Source organism: Megalobrama amblycephala, linkage group LG13 (assembly GCF_018812025.1).
Source record: "Megalobrama amblycephala isolate DHTTF-2021 linkage group LG13, ASM1881202v1, whole genome shotgun sequence".
NCBI lineage: Eukaryota > Metazoa > Chordata > Actinopteri > Cypriniformes > Xenocyprididae > Megalobrama > Megalobrama amblycephala.
The window spans coordinates 15,204,247-15,224,246 of NC_063056.1; the positions used below are offsets into that span (position 1 = coordinate 15,204,247).

Here is a 20,000-nt window from a genome sequence, read left to right on the forward strand (position 1 = left end):
GTGGCTTTTTTCAGACCCCTAAGTTGTCTTATTGAGCTGCCCAGAAAAACAGCTCTGTGAGAGAGAGAGCAGTCAGGTAAACATATTCCAAACACAGACACGCTTTGAGCGTCTCTAAAGTCATAGACTCCAAGACCGGCCCTGGGTGAAAGCTTAAGTAGACCACACGGTTGAAGCAACAGTGCGTAGGCCGAAGGGGAAATGGGCAAATCGGGAGAGAGAGTCCTCAGGGGCCTCTTGCTGCCAGACCTGCACCGCGCTGGGCTCGCTCTTCAGATGAAGCTCTTAGACAGTGACGACAGATAGTGGAATAGTGTGTTTGGGTGTGTAAGAGGGTGTGTAGGTGTGTGGGTGAGAGGGTAAATGGGAGTGACAGGCTTAGCTCGGACATTCATGTACGTCACAAAGTGGGCGAATGGTCACATGTAATCTATCGGAAAAATATAACCGCTCACTTGTCGACTCAATAGACAGCCATATTTTGTCATGTTCATGGAAATTTAAATGAATCAGAAATTTGGTCTTGTTTTCCAGGTAAATATCCCAAAAAAATAAAGATCTATTTTCTTGGGTTGCAAAATAATAATTTGTTTTCACAGAATATAACTAAATGCCAAATACATTTTTAAAGAATTATTTTATTTTATTTTATAAAAACAATTAATGCAGTGTTCACATTCGCAACATGCCCCCAGATGCTAATCAAAGTGACAGGTTCTTTTAATTTTTTGTACAATGGACCAAATAAAATGCTATTTTTAAATGGAAAATCTGAAACTTGCAAGTCATAATGCTAATATATGCCATTTCCCCCCATTTTTCTACTCAGAGACTGAAAGCTGCCCTTGCCCACCATCCGGGGGGCATGTCGAATGGCAGCATGAACTCCATGGGTCATATGATGGAGATGATGCCATCGCGGCAGGATCAGGCCGGTCACCACCACCTGCACTCTCACCCTCACCAGCACATGCAGGGCCCACCCCACGGATACCCACACCATGCCCACCACCACCCCAGCCATGCACAGAGCGCCCATCACCACCCACAGAGCCATGGGCACCACAACACCCACCCGCCCCACCTGCACCCTGCACACGGACACCAGACCTCTCCACACCAACCCATGCACTCCGCTGCTTCACAGGTACTGAACTGGGTTGAGGTTCTAATGCTCTGTTGAACTTATTCGAGTTTATTTGAGTCATGTCAAATAAGTGATAATTAAAAAAGGGGCTCAGTTGTGAACATCTGACATAATAAAAATGTGTTTTTATTCAGATTTTATTCAAAAATACTGTACATTACTTGAATACACCTCTTTTATACACTGTAAACCCGAATAAGTTGGCAAAACTCAAAATTTTTGAGTTAAGAAATTCAAAGTTTAAGTATGCAGAACTGGCTCATACATTATTTTTGTGCTTATACATTGTAATTGCTCTTAACTTGAAATATTTGAGTAAGTTAATTCATACATTTAACTTAAAATATCATGTTTACCCCCCCCCCACCACACACACACAAATACACACAACAGTAACTCTTCTAAATTAGCATAGCAAAACATTAAAGACTATTAATCTCCCACTTAATATTAATCTTGCACAAAAAAAAAAAAACTTATATAAAAAATTATATAACACGTCCCCCCAGTTTCACGGACAGGGGTTAAGCTAGTCCTTGACTAAAATGCATGTTTGAGCTGTTTTAACTAAAATCAACTTGTTTTGTCTCAAGATGTACACCAGTAATGTTTTTTCTAGGGTACGTTTATAAACGCTACTTAAATGCCCTAATTGATTTAAGGCCTAATCCTTAGTCTTAGTCTAAACACTGTCTGTGAAACATTTTAGCATTTACTCTCCCTTTCGAGTGAAATGGAAATCCCAGCCCAGTTTCAGGAAATTTTAAGTTTGTCTAAATTAAAAGAAAGTTAAAAAAACTCAAAACAATGAAACAGTTCAGTTTACTTAAAATGTGTCAGTTTTGTGAACTCAAAAGAAAAAGAAAGTTCAAAATACTTATAAAAGTTAATTTAAGTTACCCTACTCAAACCAATTAATTATTTTGAGCATACAGACACACAAAAAAACATAAAACAGGAACTTATATCATAGAAAGACCCCTGCAGATTCAAGGTTATATAATATCATATAATTTGACCTCATTATGAAAATGCAATGTTAGTTCAGGTTGTAAAATGTAATGTAAATCTGCGACTCCTCAAAAACTTGTGATATTTATAATTCATTATGTTTTAAAAAGTCTTTTTACCTTGAAAATTTATTTAAAAATTGTTCTTATATTAAAAAATGTGTACACTCATGTATTCAAGCTGTAAGAAAATGTACTTTATGTCATAAAGTAAATGTAATTTAAAACAGTATGTTATTATGTTTTACTTGCACCACATGACTTTTTTGTTGAAAATGGTGTAAAAGTTTTACAGAATCATATCAAATCTAAATTTCTAAAAGATTTTTTTTTTTATTTATGAAAATATCTTATATTTATGGAAGCTTGTTTCTGCCACTAAATAAAAAAGGTAACTGCGACTTTTTATCTCACAAAATCACAGTTTAAATCACAGTTATAATGTCAGATTTGTGAGATATGAACTCACAATTGCAAGAAATAAAGTCAGAATTGCTAGTTATACACTCAAAATTCTGACTTAATCACAATTTCAAGTTTATATCACACAGTTCTGAGAAAAAAAGTCAGAATTTTGAAATAAAAAGTCACAATTACCTTCTTTTTTATTCAGTTGCAGAAAGAAGCTTCCACATATATGTATGAACCTTCAAGTCTGGACACTTAAACTCTTTAGGATGACCGAATCCATCATTTTGTGATTCAGAAATTCTGCCTTAATGTATTATTAAGCCAAAGAAGGGGCCCTGTATACATACAAACCATCAAAGCCACTGCATTTTCCATCGCCTCCAGAAACCTGTAATGATCTAAAGACAGCAAACATGGCAACTGCCAAGCATGTGTCAAAGAAGCTTTTTGTGGGCCTTGTGCGCTGGTAGTGGCCCTGTTTCTCAGGGTGTCGTAGAGTATTGGTCCGAGTGGACGTGTGCAGTGGAAAACTGGGCCCTGACACCTCTTTATGAGGGTGGGGCAGCCTGTAAATCAGACTGCTGTTTCTCACGCCCAGACGTCCATCATAGGGCCATAGGGCCACGTGTACAGGGCACATGTTTTTTTTAAAGAAAACTCCCAGACGGGAAGTTTCTGGCTGGAGAGGTCTGAACGAGGAGATGTTTGACAGGTGATTGGCCAGCAGCCAGGTCTATGAATATGAATATGATGCCTCGGGAGAGAATGTAACCTCAGACTTTTTGTTGTCCTGTATTTTACAGTTATCTCCGGCTGCGCAGCAAATGCAGCCGACGCAGACCCTTCAATCCCCACCGCCCAGCGGAGGTCGTCGCAGGCGTGTCGTGGACGAAGACCCCGACGAGCGCCGACGGAAATTCCTGGAGCGGAATCGCGCAGCCGCCACACGCTGCAGACAGAAAAGGAAAGTGTGGGTGATGTCGCTAGAAAAGAAAGCAGAGGAGCTCACCCAAACCAACATGCAGTTGCAGGTCAGAATCACTCATTCGCACACTTCTCCTCAGCTGAAGGCCTCGGTTCTTAAGCGTTAAAACGCACTTCACTTTGGAACACACACTGAGATGTATTTCACGCGGGGCGTCATATTTCACTCTGTATTAGCTTACGCTAGACCACAGAAGCTCATAAACACCCTTCATTTGACAGCTGAAGCTACTGTAGATGGAGAGCAGACGGGGACGGCTGTGAGGAGGCAAGGGTCAATGGGTTATTGAGGTCTATAGAGTAACCAGAGCACAGCCAGCTGCAGCTGAATGTGTGGTTTGTAGGCCAGTAAAACATCTGAGCATCACGGCACATTTTGAGGTTTCCATTTGAACGCATCCATTTAGGCTCTCAATAGACCTTGAATTTGCATAGAGGTTTACCTGAAAGATTGATGCCGTGTGTATGTAAGTCTATTTTTGGAGGATGTGTTGAGTAAATACTGCATTGCCCACAATTTAAACCAGCCTAAACTGGTTTTCACCAGGTATCCCTGGTTGTTCAAGCTGGTGTTCAGGTGGTTTAGCTGGTCGGCCAGCTGGTCTCGCAGTCTAACCACATGACACGTGTGTAAAGGCCATCTAAAACCAGGAAACCAGAACAGCCTGACCATCTTTGGGTGGTCTTCCCCATCATGCCACATCATTCACTCTCTGCTGTTCTCCAACCTCTTAACCTGTCTTGCTCAGGGACACAATAGTGAATTTTCGCTGGTTGCACTTTGTGTGGTTTGAGCCTTTCAATTACCACCAGCCTTTGTTTTTAACCACTAGGCAACCACCCTCTTATCTAAAGTTCCTACTAGGGCTAGCCGATGTAAGGATACCTGGAAAAAATTATATTCATAATATAATTTTGTAGACAACAATTGTGAATATTGCAAATAGATGCTGTTTACACTTAGTGCAAATAGTTGTAGATGCTGTTTACACTAAGTGAAAATAGCAATATATTCTATTTACACTCAGTGACAATAGCAGCATTTTCGTAGCGATATGCTATTTACACTAGATGAAAATAGCAATGGATTCCATTTATACCATGTAAAAGTATCAGTTCTTTGCAGTAAGTGTAAATAGTAATTAGATGCTATCTGGTGGGCCGAGCTAGTGTAAATAGTGTTTTCCAACAAGGGACGCAATTTGCGCTTAGTGTAAATAGACACTCTGAAGATGGGAAAGATTAGTTTTTAAAGGGTTAGTTCAACCAAAAAGGAAAAATCAATAATTACTCACCCTCATGTCATTCCACACACATAAGACCTTCGTTCATCTTCAGAACACAAATTAAGATATTTTTGATAAAATCCAATGTCTCAGTGAGGCCATGTATTGACAGCAAGATAATTAACAATTTCAATGCCCAAAAAGGTACCAAAAACATATTTAAAACAAGCGACGAGAATACTTTTTGTGTGCCAAAAAAACAAAATAATGACTTTATTCAACAATATCTAGTGATGGGCGAACACTGCTTTGTGTAGCTTTGAAGCTTTACGAATCTTATGTTTCGAATCAGTAGTTCAGAGCGTGAAGGTCACGTGATTTCAGTAAACGAGGCTTCGTTACATCATAAATGTTTAAAAATTTTGTTCGTGTGACTTTGGCAGTTTGATTCATGCTCCAAACCACTGATTCGAAACAAATGATTCATAAAGCTTCAAAGCTTCACGAAGCAGTGTTCGCCCATCACTAGATATTGTTGAATAAAGTAGTTTTTTTGTTTTTTGGCACACAAAAAGTGTTCTTGTCGCTTCATAAAATTAAGGTTGAACCACTGTAGTCACGTGAACTGTTTTAAATAGTACCTTTCTGGGCATTGAAAGTGTAAATTAACTTTCTGTCAATGCAGGCCTCACTGAGCCATCGGATTTTATCAAAAATATTTTAATTTGTGGTCTGAAGATGAACGAAGGTCTTACGGGTGTGGAACGACATGAGGGTGAGTACTTAATGACAGAATTTTCATTTTTGGGTGAACTATAATCCCTCTTTGTCTCATTACATTTTTGTAAATCCTCTTTGTCTTATCTCAGAAAATCATTTCAAGACGCATATTCTGTGGCATAGTGCCTCAAAAATGTTCATTGTGGTCTCTGTGTGGCAATTTACATATAATTACATATTTACACTATACCGTACAGTTTGTGGTGGGTAAGATTGTCTCTTATGCTCACAAAGGTTGCTTTTATTTCATCGGAAATAAAGTAAAAACAGTAAAAACTATGAAGTATGCTGAATTGTCAACATCATTACTCCAGTCTTCAGTGTCACATGATCCTTCAGAAATCATTTTAATATGCTGATTTGCTGCTAAAATAATATGGAGGACCAAATTACTCAAAATGAAATTTTATTGAATTCATGATTTATTTAATTATTTCATTTTGAGTAATTTGGTCCTCCATAAAATAAAAGTTAAACTGGTTGTGCTGCTTTTTTCAGGATTTTTTGATGAAAGAATAAAAAGTTCAAAAGAACCACATTTACTTATTAAAATAGAAATATTTTGTAACATTATAAATGTCGTACTGTCACTTTTGATCAATTTAATGTATCCTTTCTGAATAAAAGCTTTAATTTTTTTTAAAAAGAAAGGAAAATGTGTAAAAAATATGTAGGCAAATATTTCCATTTTTTACTGGTGCATATAAATACATAAAAACTAAAATATAAAATAAATTTCTTCCTTCCATTTAGTCAACAAATGTGGAAAAACATGCCTGATTGTTACAATTTTTACTGTATTTTGTTTCTTGTTCCTCTGATTTAAAAAAAAAAAAAAAGTAATCCAAATAAATACATAAATATCACGATATATATTTTATACTATCAAAAGGCTGAAAAATATTGAGACATAATTTCACCAAGTCCTAGTTTCCACCAACAATAGAACAAAATATGTTAAGTGTGTTTGTTTTTCTTTGTTATTGCATAGTTTGACGAGGTGGGACAGAATGCTCATAGACACGCTGGCACTCCCTTAGTCCCAATGTTCAGGCTTGTTTTGCCTTATGGGAAATATTCACCCCACAGTCACAAACATGGTACTGTACCTGTCAAAGCGGGGATTCTTCTCCACCAAGCATCCCTGAAACGCTGCCATGTTTTCATATTGGTTCTGCTAAATAGTTTAATCAAATTCAAGAACTCTGTGTGATCTGACGCTAGTGTTTCCCACAACGGTAATTGCAGAGAATTCACCGCCTGTTCATTATGAGGTTTTCTAATGAGACCCAGACTTGTCTGGCCTTTAATTCAATGTGTCTGCTGAGAGGTTTGATGTGAAGCTGCCAATACATCCACCAGAGTCCTTTTCCAACATGTTTGTCATAATTATGTTAAGTATTGCATGGTTTATGACAAAAACAAAACATCATAAACGTGTGCCTTTGTTTAGATATGTTTGCATACTAAGGAAAGAACCATAGGGGTTAGCTGTCACAAAAGTGATTTCCCAAACATGGCTTAAATTTAATCTTAAACTACGAAGGCATTTCAATGGAAAATAAATCCAGGCCAGACTGTATCCAGGAAACTTGTGCTTTGTGAAATATACATGTTTTTAATCTGTGAAATAATGAGGGACATTTAGTTTCGCTTAAAATTCATGTTGCTACACACCAGACAAATGTTATGTTTTATGTCTTTTGCTAATATGTATGAGTGGATATTTCACTCAAGTTATTCAATTCCTGTAAACACATAGAGACTTTTTGTGAGTGTTTCATATTATTATTGTGTTTGTTGGCAGAACGAGGTCACTATGCTAAAGAATGAGGTGACACAACTGAAACAGCTTTTATTGACACATAAGGACTGTCCCATCACCGCCATGCAGAAAGAGTCTCAAGGTTACCTCAGTGAGTACTATCACGCACCCACATGGCCAGGGGTGACATTACGTAATAACGGATGTATATTGTTTGTTGGACACACCCACTGATATAGATACTTGTGACATTTTTTAAATGTATGGAGGCTGCCACTCCCTGGTTATAGGGGAGGGGATAACTCACTCATTTTCTCAGTCACTGAAGAACTTAGTGGTGTTTATGATGCAGGAAATAGAAATATTTTTTCCATTTTCACTTTGAAGTACAGTAAATGCCTTCAGGTAATGTACGTTGCCTGTCTTTCTAAACTTCCAAATTCATCAATGATCCAAATGTTTATATATTAATCAAAGTGTGGTGTTTATTGTCGTTACATTATTATTCAGTCTTCTCATAGGAAAGAAAATTTAAAAAAATAGATCTCTTCAATATCTCAGTTGTATTTCCTAAACAGCAAATAGTCAGACATACAGATGGATGGATGAATGGATGGATGGATAGACAGACATATGTATGGATGGATGGATGGATGGATGGAGACATGAATGGATAGATGGAAGGATGGATGGAGTCAGACATGGATGGATGTACAGATAGACATACTGTATGGCTGGCTGGATGGATGGATGGATGATGGGTAGACAGACATCATACAGATGGATGGACACACATGGATGGAGGGATGGATGGATGGATAATAACAGACTGGATGGATGGATGGATGGAGACAGAAATATGGATGGATGGATGGAGACAGAAATATGGATGGATGGATGGATGGATGGATGGATGGATGGATGGACAGACAGATATATGAATGAATGGATGCATGGATGTAAGTATGTATGTATGTAAGGATGGATAGATAGACAAACATACTGATGGATGTAAAGATGGATGATACATTAAGTGATTTACAGATAGACATGCAGATGAATGGATGGATGGATGGATGGATGGATAATAACAGACATGGATGGATGGATGGATGGATGGATGGATGGATGGACAGACAAATATATGAATGGATGTATGTAAGGATGGATGGATACATTAAGTGATTGACAGATAGATATACAGATGAATGGATGGTTGGATGGATGGATGGATGGATGGATGGATGGATGGATGGATGGATGGACAGACAGATATATGAATGGATGGATGTAAGGATGGATAGATAGACAAACATACTGATGGATGTAAAGATGGATGATACATTAAGTGATTGACAGATAGACATGCAGATGAATGGATGGATGGATGGATAATAACAGACATGGATGGATGGATGGATGGATGGATGGATGGATGGACAGACAAATATATGAATGGATGTATGTAAGGATGGATGGATACATTAAGTGATTGACAGATAGATATACAGATGAATGGATGGTTGGATGGATGGATGGATGGACAGACAGATATATGAATGGATGGATGTAAGGATGGATGGATAGACAAACATACTGATGGGTGTAAAGATGGATGTATACATTAAGTGATTGACAGATAGACATACAGATGAATAGATGGATGAATGGTTGGATGGACAGATAGATATATGAATGGATGGATGTAAGGATGGGTGGATACATTAAATGATTGACAGATAGACAGACATACAGATGAATGGATGGATGGATTAATGGATAGACTGACATTGATGAATGGACAAATAGAAAAACTACAGATCACTGGATGGAAGGAAGGACAGATAGACAGAAATATGGATTGATGGATGGATGAATGAACGGACGGATGGCTGGATGGGAGCATGAATGGATTGATGGATGGATTGAGTGATGAACAGATGTGACTGCCAGACAGATATGGACAGACGTCAGACAGTCATCTTCATCTCTCCTCTTGTCCCTCAGGTCCAGAGAGCAGTCCGGCAGGAAGTCCCACCCCTGTAACCCAGCAGCAAGTCATCCAGCACAATACCATCACCACCTCCAGCACGGCACCCAATCACCGCACAGATATTAACCCCATCCACTAGAGACTCGTCCCCCTGACGCCCCCCCCCCCCCCCCCTACACGCTGGACATCCCGACTGCAAACTCTGGACAGACTCACCTCTGTGCCTCTGTGGCAGCTTTTTCTTCTGTTTGTAATTTGTAAATGTAAACTGATTAACATTTTGTTTAGTTCTGTTTTGTTTTATGATACCATTTGAGTCCGCTTAAAAAAAGGGAGTCTGCATAATTCATCGGGCACCATCTCGCTGGTCAAGAACATCACTGATGGGTTATTGTGAAACACGACTGCTACATCTGTTCCTGGATTACTACTGGACAACTGCCTTTACAAATTACAAAATTCAGAGAGCTGGATAGCTTTTGCTATGAATTTTCCATTGCCAAAAAGATGCTGTCCTTTTGTTTCTGTTTATTGTTATAACAACTACTCTCACATTCCCCTTTTTATCTAATACAAAAGGATTACATTAGGAAGGTCAGTCTCCATTAGGAATTCATAATGAAAGTAACCTGAAGCAATATGAATCTCTGACATGCTCTGCGATCTGATTATGTTCACGTGCTCATTCGGACCAGAATCTAGATCAGTTTAAGTTCAACCTATTAGTTCCTGTCATTTCAGATAGCATTTCAAAAGTTATCTTTTGAAAACAAAACAGCTTTGACTCCTTAGCTGGCACAGATCATGTAAATGGAATGCATTTATCAAGCTCACACAGGCTCTTGTGAGAATATGCCCTGCTGAACATGTGTGAGATTTCAGAGTATTTCCAGAATGCTGAGATCACGGCTGCAATCGTGCAGCACCAGGAAGACATCTAACTTGGCGTTTTTATCCAAATGTTTTAGAAGATGCCATCAGCTGTTTTTTATTTTAAGCTGGTGTAACTTCTGGTCAGATTTACCCCTGAGTCCTCATCAGTTTGCGTACTGTTTTTACTGGCATTCGTTTCAGTATCTGTTTCGGATCAGCGAGTGGACTAAGTATTATGCAATGTATTCTTGAATACATTTTTTAGATGTTAAATACTCGTACATGGGCCTTCTAACCCTATCCAAAACACTCCTCAAGTGCATCTTGCACAAGAATAATGCCATGGAAAACTTTTGGAAGGATTTTGCTTTACCTGAGGGTATGGAAAACTTCCACGTGAGCCAAATGCATTGTTAAATGCTACTTAAAATCGGCTTTCGTTTTGGCTCAAAGTATTGTTTAGAACTTCCTCGGGCATTCTGACTGTGAGATAAATTTAATTTAATAGGATTTATTGTGATTGGATATATTTTGATAAGTCCCAGTTCAAAGTTCTGGTTACCCTGTTAAAAAAAAAAACTGCATATGCTGGTTAGGTATGTTCTGAAGCATGGCGGCTGGTTTGAGGTGGTTTATTCTGGTCCTGAGCTGGTTTAAGCTGGTCCTGAGCTTGAGCTAGTTGCGTAGGACCAGCTTAAACCAACTAAGGACCAGCTGCCGTGCTTCAAAACATACCGAACCAGCATATGCTGTTTTTTTTTTTTTCAACAGGGTTGTTTGCTGTCTATAGGAAATCATGAGGCTTCCTTCTTGACATGGACCAAGGTCAATTCTGCACTTGAATATACAAAACTGTCAAACCCTTTAAGGTTCTGGAAATGTGCTGTTGAATTGGAGATGTTAGTATACAGCATCTTACTGTAAGGGGCCGTTCACAAAGAACACGTTCTTGCATTTAAAACACTGTATGAATCATGAAAGACATGTAAAAGAACGCAGGTTTTTGAGATGTTTTTGCGTCCGTGTAGCATACGTTTACATTGAAAAATGAAGGGTGCGTCTCAATCAGCTCCTAAGTTTTGTAGTCAGGGCACTGATCAGGGAGTCGGCCATTTTAAGGGCTGTCTCAATCGTGAAATCCTTTCAGTACACTGGAATGTTCACTCCCTAAAAAAGCCCCCAATCCACCGCAAAAACTAGGGAGCATCAATGGTCCCTTACTGGAGAATACGCCATATTTTCTGAAGTACAAAACATAATCGCACATGCCAATTCAATACATCACGTGACAGAAGATTTGAGAAGATAAATCATTATTTAATTCCAGTTTAATGACCAATTTTTTTGTTGGTTTAACTTGAAAAATTAAGTTACCTGGTTGCCTTAAAATTTTGAGTTCAATGAAATTAAAAATTTGAGTTGGTTTAATCAACAGAAACCCAAAATATTATGTTGTCTGAACCACATTAATTATCTAAGTTGATTTGACAAAAGAAAAAATGTTGTGATAACAAATCATGAAAATACATTTTTTACAGTGTAGCAGTGCCGGACTTTGTGCAAATGATACTCATTCACAACCTAGGGAGCTGATTGAGAAGCACCCAAATAAATGCTGCGCAGTGGAACGTGAAAACGCGTTCTGTGTGAACTGGCCCTAATAATAACATTCCAACGTGAACTTGTACCCTTTATGTAATTTTAAGGGATGCGTGTGCAAAGTCCTGTATACCTCATGAGTGTATGATCACGGACTGATGGGCTGTAAGATGGACACTGTCACTTACATTAAATCCTAAATCCCCTTAAGGCTGTGACACACCAAACTGGCATTAAAGAACTAGCGGCGATGAAGGCTGACGTTGTCAACCGCAAAAACGACTAGCATGTATCTTTGGCAACTATGTAAGAGGAAATAACTTTCCATTCCAGCAGTTGTCTGTATTCGTCATTTATGAATATGAATCACGTTGATCAAATTCTTAATTCCAGACAGTTTTTATGAAATTATTCGCATTTTGGAATGCGAATTTAGATGATGTGCAACTAGAAGAGAACTAATAAACTTTGTCGCTTTGTTATCTTCTGGTTCCGTAAATCGAATAGCCAATCAGAGTGATCGCTGCCGACGGGGTCCAACTAAAACCTGACCTGACAGACGTGTCCGCTTGGTATGTTACGGCCTTTAGTCCTGTTGTCCTTGTCTAATTGCAAATAATTATGCAATTTGGTCCACTTTTGTTTTTCTTTGCTGGGAAAATGTAGCATTTTACTATTTCTTCGCAGGTACTGATCTAGACCGATCTAGACACTGCTTTCCAAATGTCACTATGTGCCTGAATATGTCTTAAATACTCACATAGCGAAGAATGTCAGTCCTTAGTAATACCTTGATATCATTACATTTATTTTCAATTCAGGTTGAACTTTAAGGCCTTGACATTGTTTAGCTTTTTTGTAACGACTAATTACTAGTGTTTTAATGCAGACACTGTTTTGTTTTGGACTCATTTTGGTGTTTTTGGACTCTTCGACCAACCAAGGAGGCCTGTGATGAGAACACAGGCAAGCTGGACATGTCTTAGCATCATGTGGAGAGATGCACCAAAATGTTTCCCCTCTGCCGAAAAAGGGCCTTTCTTCCAGCAGCTAAGCTCAGAACTCTGTTTCATGTTTTTCACAGTTTGTAGAGGATTTTTCGCCCCTCCTAAATGGAACATATTGATTCCCTTCGCCTTTCCTCGCAGCACTGTGTTTGGAACACGAGCGTGCAAAACGACCTCCACATTGAGAGGTGGAAATCTTGTAGCTGTCTATGCACTTTGACCTCTGTGCGCAGCAGAGGGTGGAATAGCCATATAGAAGACTCAGCGATTCCCAGTTCCCACACCAGCGAGAGCCAGCCACTGTCAATCTATGGAGCAATGCAACTTGTGCGGGCCAACCGGAACGGAGCCCGGAATGGGTCGCCCCAAGAAGGACACGATTTGAACCCTGAAGGCTTGGGTTTGGTGGCGTTCAGTATGGTGCTCCTGTAGCTTTAAGACTTTAAATTGTCCCTATAACCTGTTTTTCACACTGTGAAATGGGTGACATCAAGGTGAACTGGAAACATGATTGTGCTTTTATTGTTGATTTTGTTGGACATTTTGGTAGATCGGTTGTTTCCCAACATCTCCTCAAAAGGATAGTTCACCCAAAAATGCACACTCTCTCATCTACGGAAGAGGATTAGGGCCAAGCAATAATAAAAAAATAAAACCATTTCGAGATTAAAGTTGTTAAATTTCGAGAAAAAACTAGTTAAATTTCGAGAAAAAAGTCGAGATAAAATGTTGAGAATAAACTCGTTAAATTACGAGAAAAAACTCGTTACATTTCGAGAAAAAAGTCGAGATAAAATGTTGAGAATAAAGTCATTAAATTACGAGAAAAAAAGTTGTGAAATTACGAGAACAAATTCGTTAAATTATGAGAAAAATGGCATTAAATTTCGAGAAAAAAGTCGAGATAAAATGTTGAGAATAAACGCGTTAAATTACGAGAAAAAACTCGTTACATTTCGAGAAAAAAGTCGAGATAAAATGTTGAGAATAAAGTCATTAAATTACGAGAAAAAAAGTTGTTAAATTACGAGAACAAATTTGTTAAATTACGAGAAAAATGACGTTAAATTTCGAGAAAAAAGTCGAGATAAAATGTTGAGAATAAAGTCATTAAATTACAAGAACAAATTCGTTAAATTACGAATTTGTTCTCACAATTTAATGACTTTTTTCTCGTAATTTAATGACTTTATTCTCAACATTTTATCTCGACTTTTTTCTCATAATTTAACGAGTTTATTCTCAACATTTTATTTCGACTTTTTTCTTGAAATTTAACGAGTTTTTTCTCGTAATTTAACAAGTTTATTCTCAACATTTTATCTCGACTTTTTTCTTGAAATTTAATGAGTTTTTTCTCGTAATTTAATGAGTTTATTCTCAACATTTTATTTCGACTTTTTTCTCGAAATGTAATGAGTTTTTTCTCGTAATTTAACAAGTTTATTCTCAACATTTTATCTCGACTTTTTTCTCGAAATGTAACGAGTTTTTTCTCGTAATTTAATGAGTTTATTCTCAACATTTTATTTCGACTTTTTTCACAAAATTTAACAACTTTAATCTCGAGATGGTTTTATTTTTTATTATTACTTGGGCCTAATCCTCTTCCGTACTCATCAGATACTCACCCTCATGTTGTTTCAAAACTCGTATGATTACCTTTATTCTGCAGAACATATTTTGAAGAATGTTTTCGCTTGTTTTGTCAGTACAATGAAAGTCAATGGAGTCCAAACGTTTCAAGCTCCAAAAAGCACATAAAGGATTTAAAAAAGTAATCCAAACAAATTCATTTGTTTAATCTAACTTTTTTAAAGCGATATGATTACTTTGTATGATGAATAGAGAGTGATATTAAAGTGGTTTTTCACTTTCAAATCAAATCAAAACATTGATCAACTCATAGGCTGCATCCGAATACTTCTCTACTATATAGTACGCAAAAAACAGTATGCGAACAGAGTAGCATGTCCAAATTCATAGTATTCGAAAAAACCAACCCGTTCTCACGGCAATTTGTACGAATTCATACGACCTCACTCGTACGAATTCATGCATTTTTTGCTAAATCGTACGTATTTCACGAGTTGACAAATTCATATGAATTCATTCGTACGAGTGAGGTTGTACGAATTCGTACGAATTAGCCAACTCGTAAAATACGTACAAATTGGTTGTGAGATAGCGTTGGAAAAACAGTAGCCGAAAAGTACCCGGATGACTTCCGGTGAGATTCTGAAGTGCGCACATGATGGACACTTTACTATCCCATGATGCCACGGGAGAGGATTTGTGAATGGAGTTGAAGGGATGTAACTGACGCTTGTAGGTCATGTGACAGTAACAACATGGCGTATGTAGTACGTCCGAATTCATTCATACTACACGCATTCGTACTATATAGTACGTACTTTTTCAATGGACATGAAGTAAATTTAGATTCAAATGTAGTACCTACTCAACAGTACGCGATTTCGGACGCAGCTATACTGTATACAGTGCCCAAATCAAATATTGCGACACGTCAGTAAGGTCAAACCTCATTGGTTCTTGTGTCATGACATCATGTGGCACACAAGAACTGATGAGATTACCGACATGGCACCATATTTAATAAATTATTTTGTATTTTACACTACCTGTATGCCCTTTTTAGAGCTTGAAACTTTTGGGACCCCATTGACTTTCATAGACAAAAACCACTGAAACATTCTTTAAAATAAGTTCTGTCTTCTGGAAAAGAAAGTAATTCAGTCTGGAACAGCATAAGTGGGGCTGGTGCGGTCACATTTACCATTTTTCAACAGATTTTTGCGGGCTAAATTGTAATTTCGATAGCAGTCTGTAGTAATTTTGCATGTGGTCAGAAATTTTCCCTCGCTGTTTTGCAACTGATTCGCTGCGTTGACCAACACAAAGCTGCTTTGTTTGAAACTGTCAAGTGTAGCAATGTATGAAGCACAGCTCATACAGAAGTCAGTAGACAATTTACCTTTCTTGCCTGCAAAATTTTGCTAATGTGATGATAGATATTTTTGGGTGTACTATCCCTTTAAGCCAACATTCAATGTTCTCTTGTGCATGTAGCATCATAATCTGGTTTCAAACGGGATTCTGATGACCACAATAAGGTGCGAGTTTCAGTGTTTTTGGATTGTGAGCTTGAAAGTTAACTTGAGATCTGTGTATGCATGCATTTTCACTCCCATTGGCGTCTCAGACCTCACACTCACAAGTTTTGCAGTGTTTAACCCAACATTATGATGTAATAATATGGTGGGAGGGGCCTGCTAAACAGCAGTTTGCATCTCCATGGAGGACTGTAAACAGTCTAAAGTTGCATTGTATTTCATCTCCTGCGTCTTTTCATTTCAAAGCAAGGTGGTCAGGAGCGTATCCACGCAGGGCCACGTCATCTCTTACCCAAACAACATAACATACAAGAACACATTGAACTGGAAATATTTCACTTGCTCTCAGCGAGTAACAGACATTAATCTCAAATTGATGATTTGGCACCAGTCCTTGTTAGGATGGGTGAATGGATGACTTTTGTAATAGCATTCTTATAAAACGGAGGGAGATTTTTGTGTGTGCCTGAGTATATGTGTGCTTTTGTGTGCATATTTTTTTTTTAGGTGGAGGACAATGAATACACATTAATAAAACTATAAATGTATCATTGCAACAAAACTATAAATATTGTATAAATTCTCATTAATTTTTGTAATCTTGTTCCTGTAATGCAACCACCTTTCTTTTTGAAAGGAGTACATGTTTGGTACTTGTTTGTAAATAATGTTTGCATAGCACTTGCAGTCTTCAAATGTTTGCCTGTTCATTTCGGAGCTGAAACATTGCTTGTTACGCATATTGAATTCATGAATTCACACACGCTTGCATAACTTTGTATATTTTATATGTTTATTAATGCCTTGAACAGTTTGTGTTTATGCAAATGTACAGATGTGAGATCACAACAGCTATATTACAATATGAAAATAAAGCACTTGTTCTGTAACAAAGCCATTTCATGATTTTGCCACATACAAAAAATTGCAGTTTTATATATATATATATATATATATATATATATATATATATATGCCATTACAGGAATAAATACATTTTATTTTAAATCACAATATTTTAACTTAAGTCATAATATTGCAAATTTTTCCACATTTTTGACTGTATTTATACACATTGCACATTACAATTTAAAGTAGCAAATAACATATGAAAAAAATAACTGAATTTACACCTATTTTATTCAATATTTATGCACCAAAATGTTTTATTTGATCTTTTAATGTACTAGAGACCTCTGGTGGACAGTTTTGGTGAACATAAACTACTTGATTTTTATATTATATATATATATATATATATATATATATATATATATATATATATATATATTAATTACATACAAATACACATACATATATACAAAAGAACCTATATGTATGCACTATAAAAAAAATAGTAGGCTAAATCGTGCGCACGCTTTACCAAGTCGTTCCCTCGATTTACTAAATCGTGCACACGATTTACTTTTTTTCCCCGCTGTATGTCATGTGTGGGGCTCTGTACCATTTTACATAAGTAGACCTGGAAAACTATTTTGCAAACCTGTCTGAGATTGACCAGTTATATGGGACTAATTATGAAATAGAGTTAGAATGTTAGACAAAACTAATGACTTTATATTTTACATATATTTAATATTATATATATATATATTATATATATTTAATGTAATATTAATATTAATAATTTTCCAAAATTACTTTTCTACATCTGACCTTTGACCTTTTTTAAGGGTTTCGTCTGACATTGTCCTATTAAGGTAAATTATTTTTGGCAAATTTGGCAAAACTTCTAAAAGTAGTGAAAAGGTCTTAGTGTTTCAAAAAACATTAAAAAGCTTTATTAACATTCCATTTTATCTTGTGCTACAATATTTCATTTGGAACTCACACGTGGAAATGTCAAAAACTTGACACAAATTCAGATGCAACTTCACTGCCTGGAAAATAGTGAAACCATGTCTTAGTGTTTCAAAAAACATTAAAGGCTTAGTTCACCCAAAAATGAAAACCATGTCACCCTCATGTCGTTCCAAACCCGCAAGACCTTCGTTCATCTTCGGAACACAAATCAAGATATTTTAATGAAATCCAAGAGATTCCTGACTCCTCAATAGACAGCAATTTAAAGGGTTAGTTCAGCCAAAAATTAAAATAATGTCATTTATTACTCACTCTCATGTCGTTCCACACCCGTAAGACCTTCGTTAATCTTCGGAACACAAATTAAGATATTTTTATTGAAATCCGATGGCTCAGTGAAGCCTCCATAGGGAGCAATGACATTTCCTCTCTCAAGATCCATAAAGGTACTAAAAACATATTTAAATCAGTTCATGTGAGTACAGTGGTTCAATATTAATATTATAAAGCAACGGAAATATTTTTGGTGCGCAAAAAAAACAAAATAACGACCCTTTAACTACCACTGTCAAGGTCCAGAAAGGTAGTAAAAACTACAGTGACTGCAGTGGTTCAACCTTAATTTTATGAAGTGACAAGAATACTTTTTGTGTGCAAAAACATAAATAATGACTTCATTCAACAATCTCTGAACCCCTGTAGTCACGTGGACTATTGTAATGATGTCTTTAGTACCTTTCTGGACCTTGACAGTGGTAGTTAAATTGCTGTCTATGGACCAGTCAAACAGCTCTCGAATTTCACCAGAATGTCTTAATTTGTGTTTTGAAGATGAATGAAAGTCTTACGGGTTTGAATCGACATGAGGGTGAATAATTAATGACAGAATTTTCATTTTTAGGTGAACTAACTCTTTAAAACAATCTTTAACATTGTTTCTTTCTTAGAAGTCCGAATCAATGGCTGTAGCACAAGTGAACATCAACAAGACTCTTCTTTTTCAGTGTACCCCACACTTTCCACATGTAACTCAGTTTTAACTTGTTTAATCATCATTTTTTGGAGCATTTGCTTGTCGGTGTAGTGAGGCCAACAGACAGTGCTGACCTCTGGTTAAAGTATGGATCACATCTTACAAACGGGCAGAGGATAATGTACCAAAATGTCTGACTTCCACAACAATCTATGATGTACACTCTTCATCTCTGCCATTATTCTCACTGCTTTTTATTGAATTTATATTTCCTAGTCTAAAATGAACTCACAATGGAGCACGTCCTTGTTGCCAAAAATGTCAAGCACATGGCACATAGATTTTCATTTTATTGTCTGAAGGGTATGTCATATTATTGTATTTTAAATGTGATTTTCTCTGCGTCATTTATAATTACACTACACTACACCATAGAATGGTTAATTAAGAGAGAGAGAGAAAAAGCACTTTCTTCGAAAAACGAACAACCAGGTATTTACAAATTGACATAAACATACAGTAAAATCTAGCATGAAGCAGGCTAATACAAGTGTCAGATACATTTTTAGGACACTAAATGTAGAAAACGCATCCACTTTTATAATTAACTACCAGTAAGATAAATATTCAACAGTCAACTGTCGCCCCCTGTAGGACACACAGAGGAAATGCTGTCAAAACACTGAGGAAACAAATGGCAGAGAAAATTCATTACAGAGTTCATTAAATATAAATGTATTTCATTTTACGGTATGTTGTGCTATTGGCAAATCTATTTTTCTTCTCATCACTAATACAAAATGAACCTGCTTCCTGTGGAAGTAGGTCATACCTGTTTTGAATGTTTACCTCGGTCTCATTTCCTCTTTAAGGTTTCGTTCTCTCATGTCTTTTATTCTACATTTTTAAGTACAGGTTTGCATGTATTATCAGAAAAATAACAATCTTTGCAAAAACGTTACTGAAATACAGTCTCGTCGTTACAAGTTGTGTAGATACCGTACGATGGTGAATCATAAAGCATTAATACTTTAAATGCATGAATGTATAATTATGCTAGATAACATCAACTAAAAGTGGTAATCACACCGAATAGATAAAAACATCCATAAGGATTCAAAAAGATGTCAAGTAGCACATTATACTCAAATCATATCCTGCTTTAATCAAAAAAACAATGATGTACAATAAAAACATTCAATTTATACACAGACCAATAAAAATATAACCCCTAACCCTTTCTTTGCATTGAAATACACATTACACAACTGAAC

General features: G+C 36.8%; 2 protein-coding genes across 3 annotated transcripts in view; one reads left to right on the forward strand and one right to left on the reverse strand.

The window, feature by feature from the left end:
* creb5b (cAMP responsive element binding protein 5b) overlaps nucleotides 1–12,705 on the forward strand; it is an 88,332-nt gene extending 75,627 nt beyond the window's left edge. For both annotated transcript variants that reach the window (XM_048152413.1, XM_048152414.1), the window contains 4 exons: nucleotides 830–1,147; nucleotides 3,372–3,599; nucleotides 7,366–7,474; nucleotides 9,331–12,705. In XM_048152413.1, coding sequence (XP_048008370.1) covers nucleotides 830–1,147; nucleotides 3,372–3,599; nucleotides 7,366–7,474; nucleotides 9,331–9,455 — 780 coding nt within the window. In that variant the 3' untranslated portion in view covers nucleotides 9,456–12,705. The remainder of the gene's footprint in view (nucleotides 1–829; nucleotides 1,148–3,371; nucleotides 3,600–7,365; nucleotides 7,475–9,330) is intronic.
* A 6,894-nt stretch (nucleotides 12,706–19,599) lies between these two features.
* Nucleotides 19,600–20,000, reverse strand: part of cpvl (carboxypeptidase vitellogenic like) — a 14,700-nt gene continuing 14,299 nt past the window's right edge. Inside the window, exon 13 of the mRNA XM_048153402.1 lies at nucleotides 19,600–20,000. This exon is cut by the window's right edge and continues 152 nt beyond it. The gene's annotated coding sequence lies outside the window, so the exon portion shown is untranslated.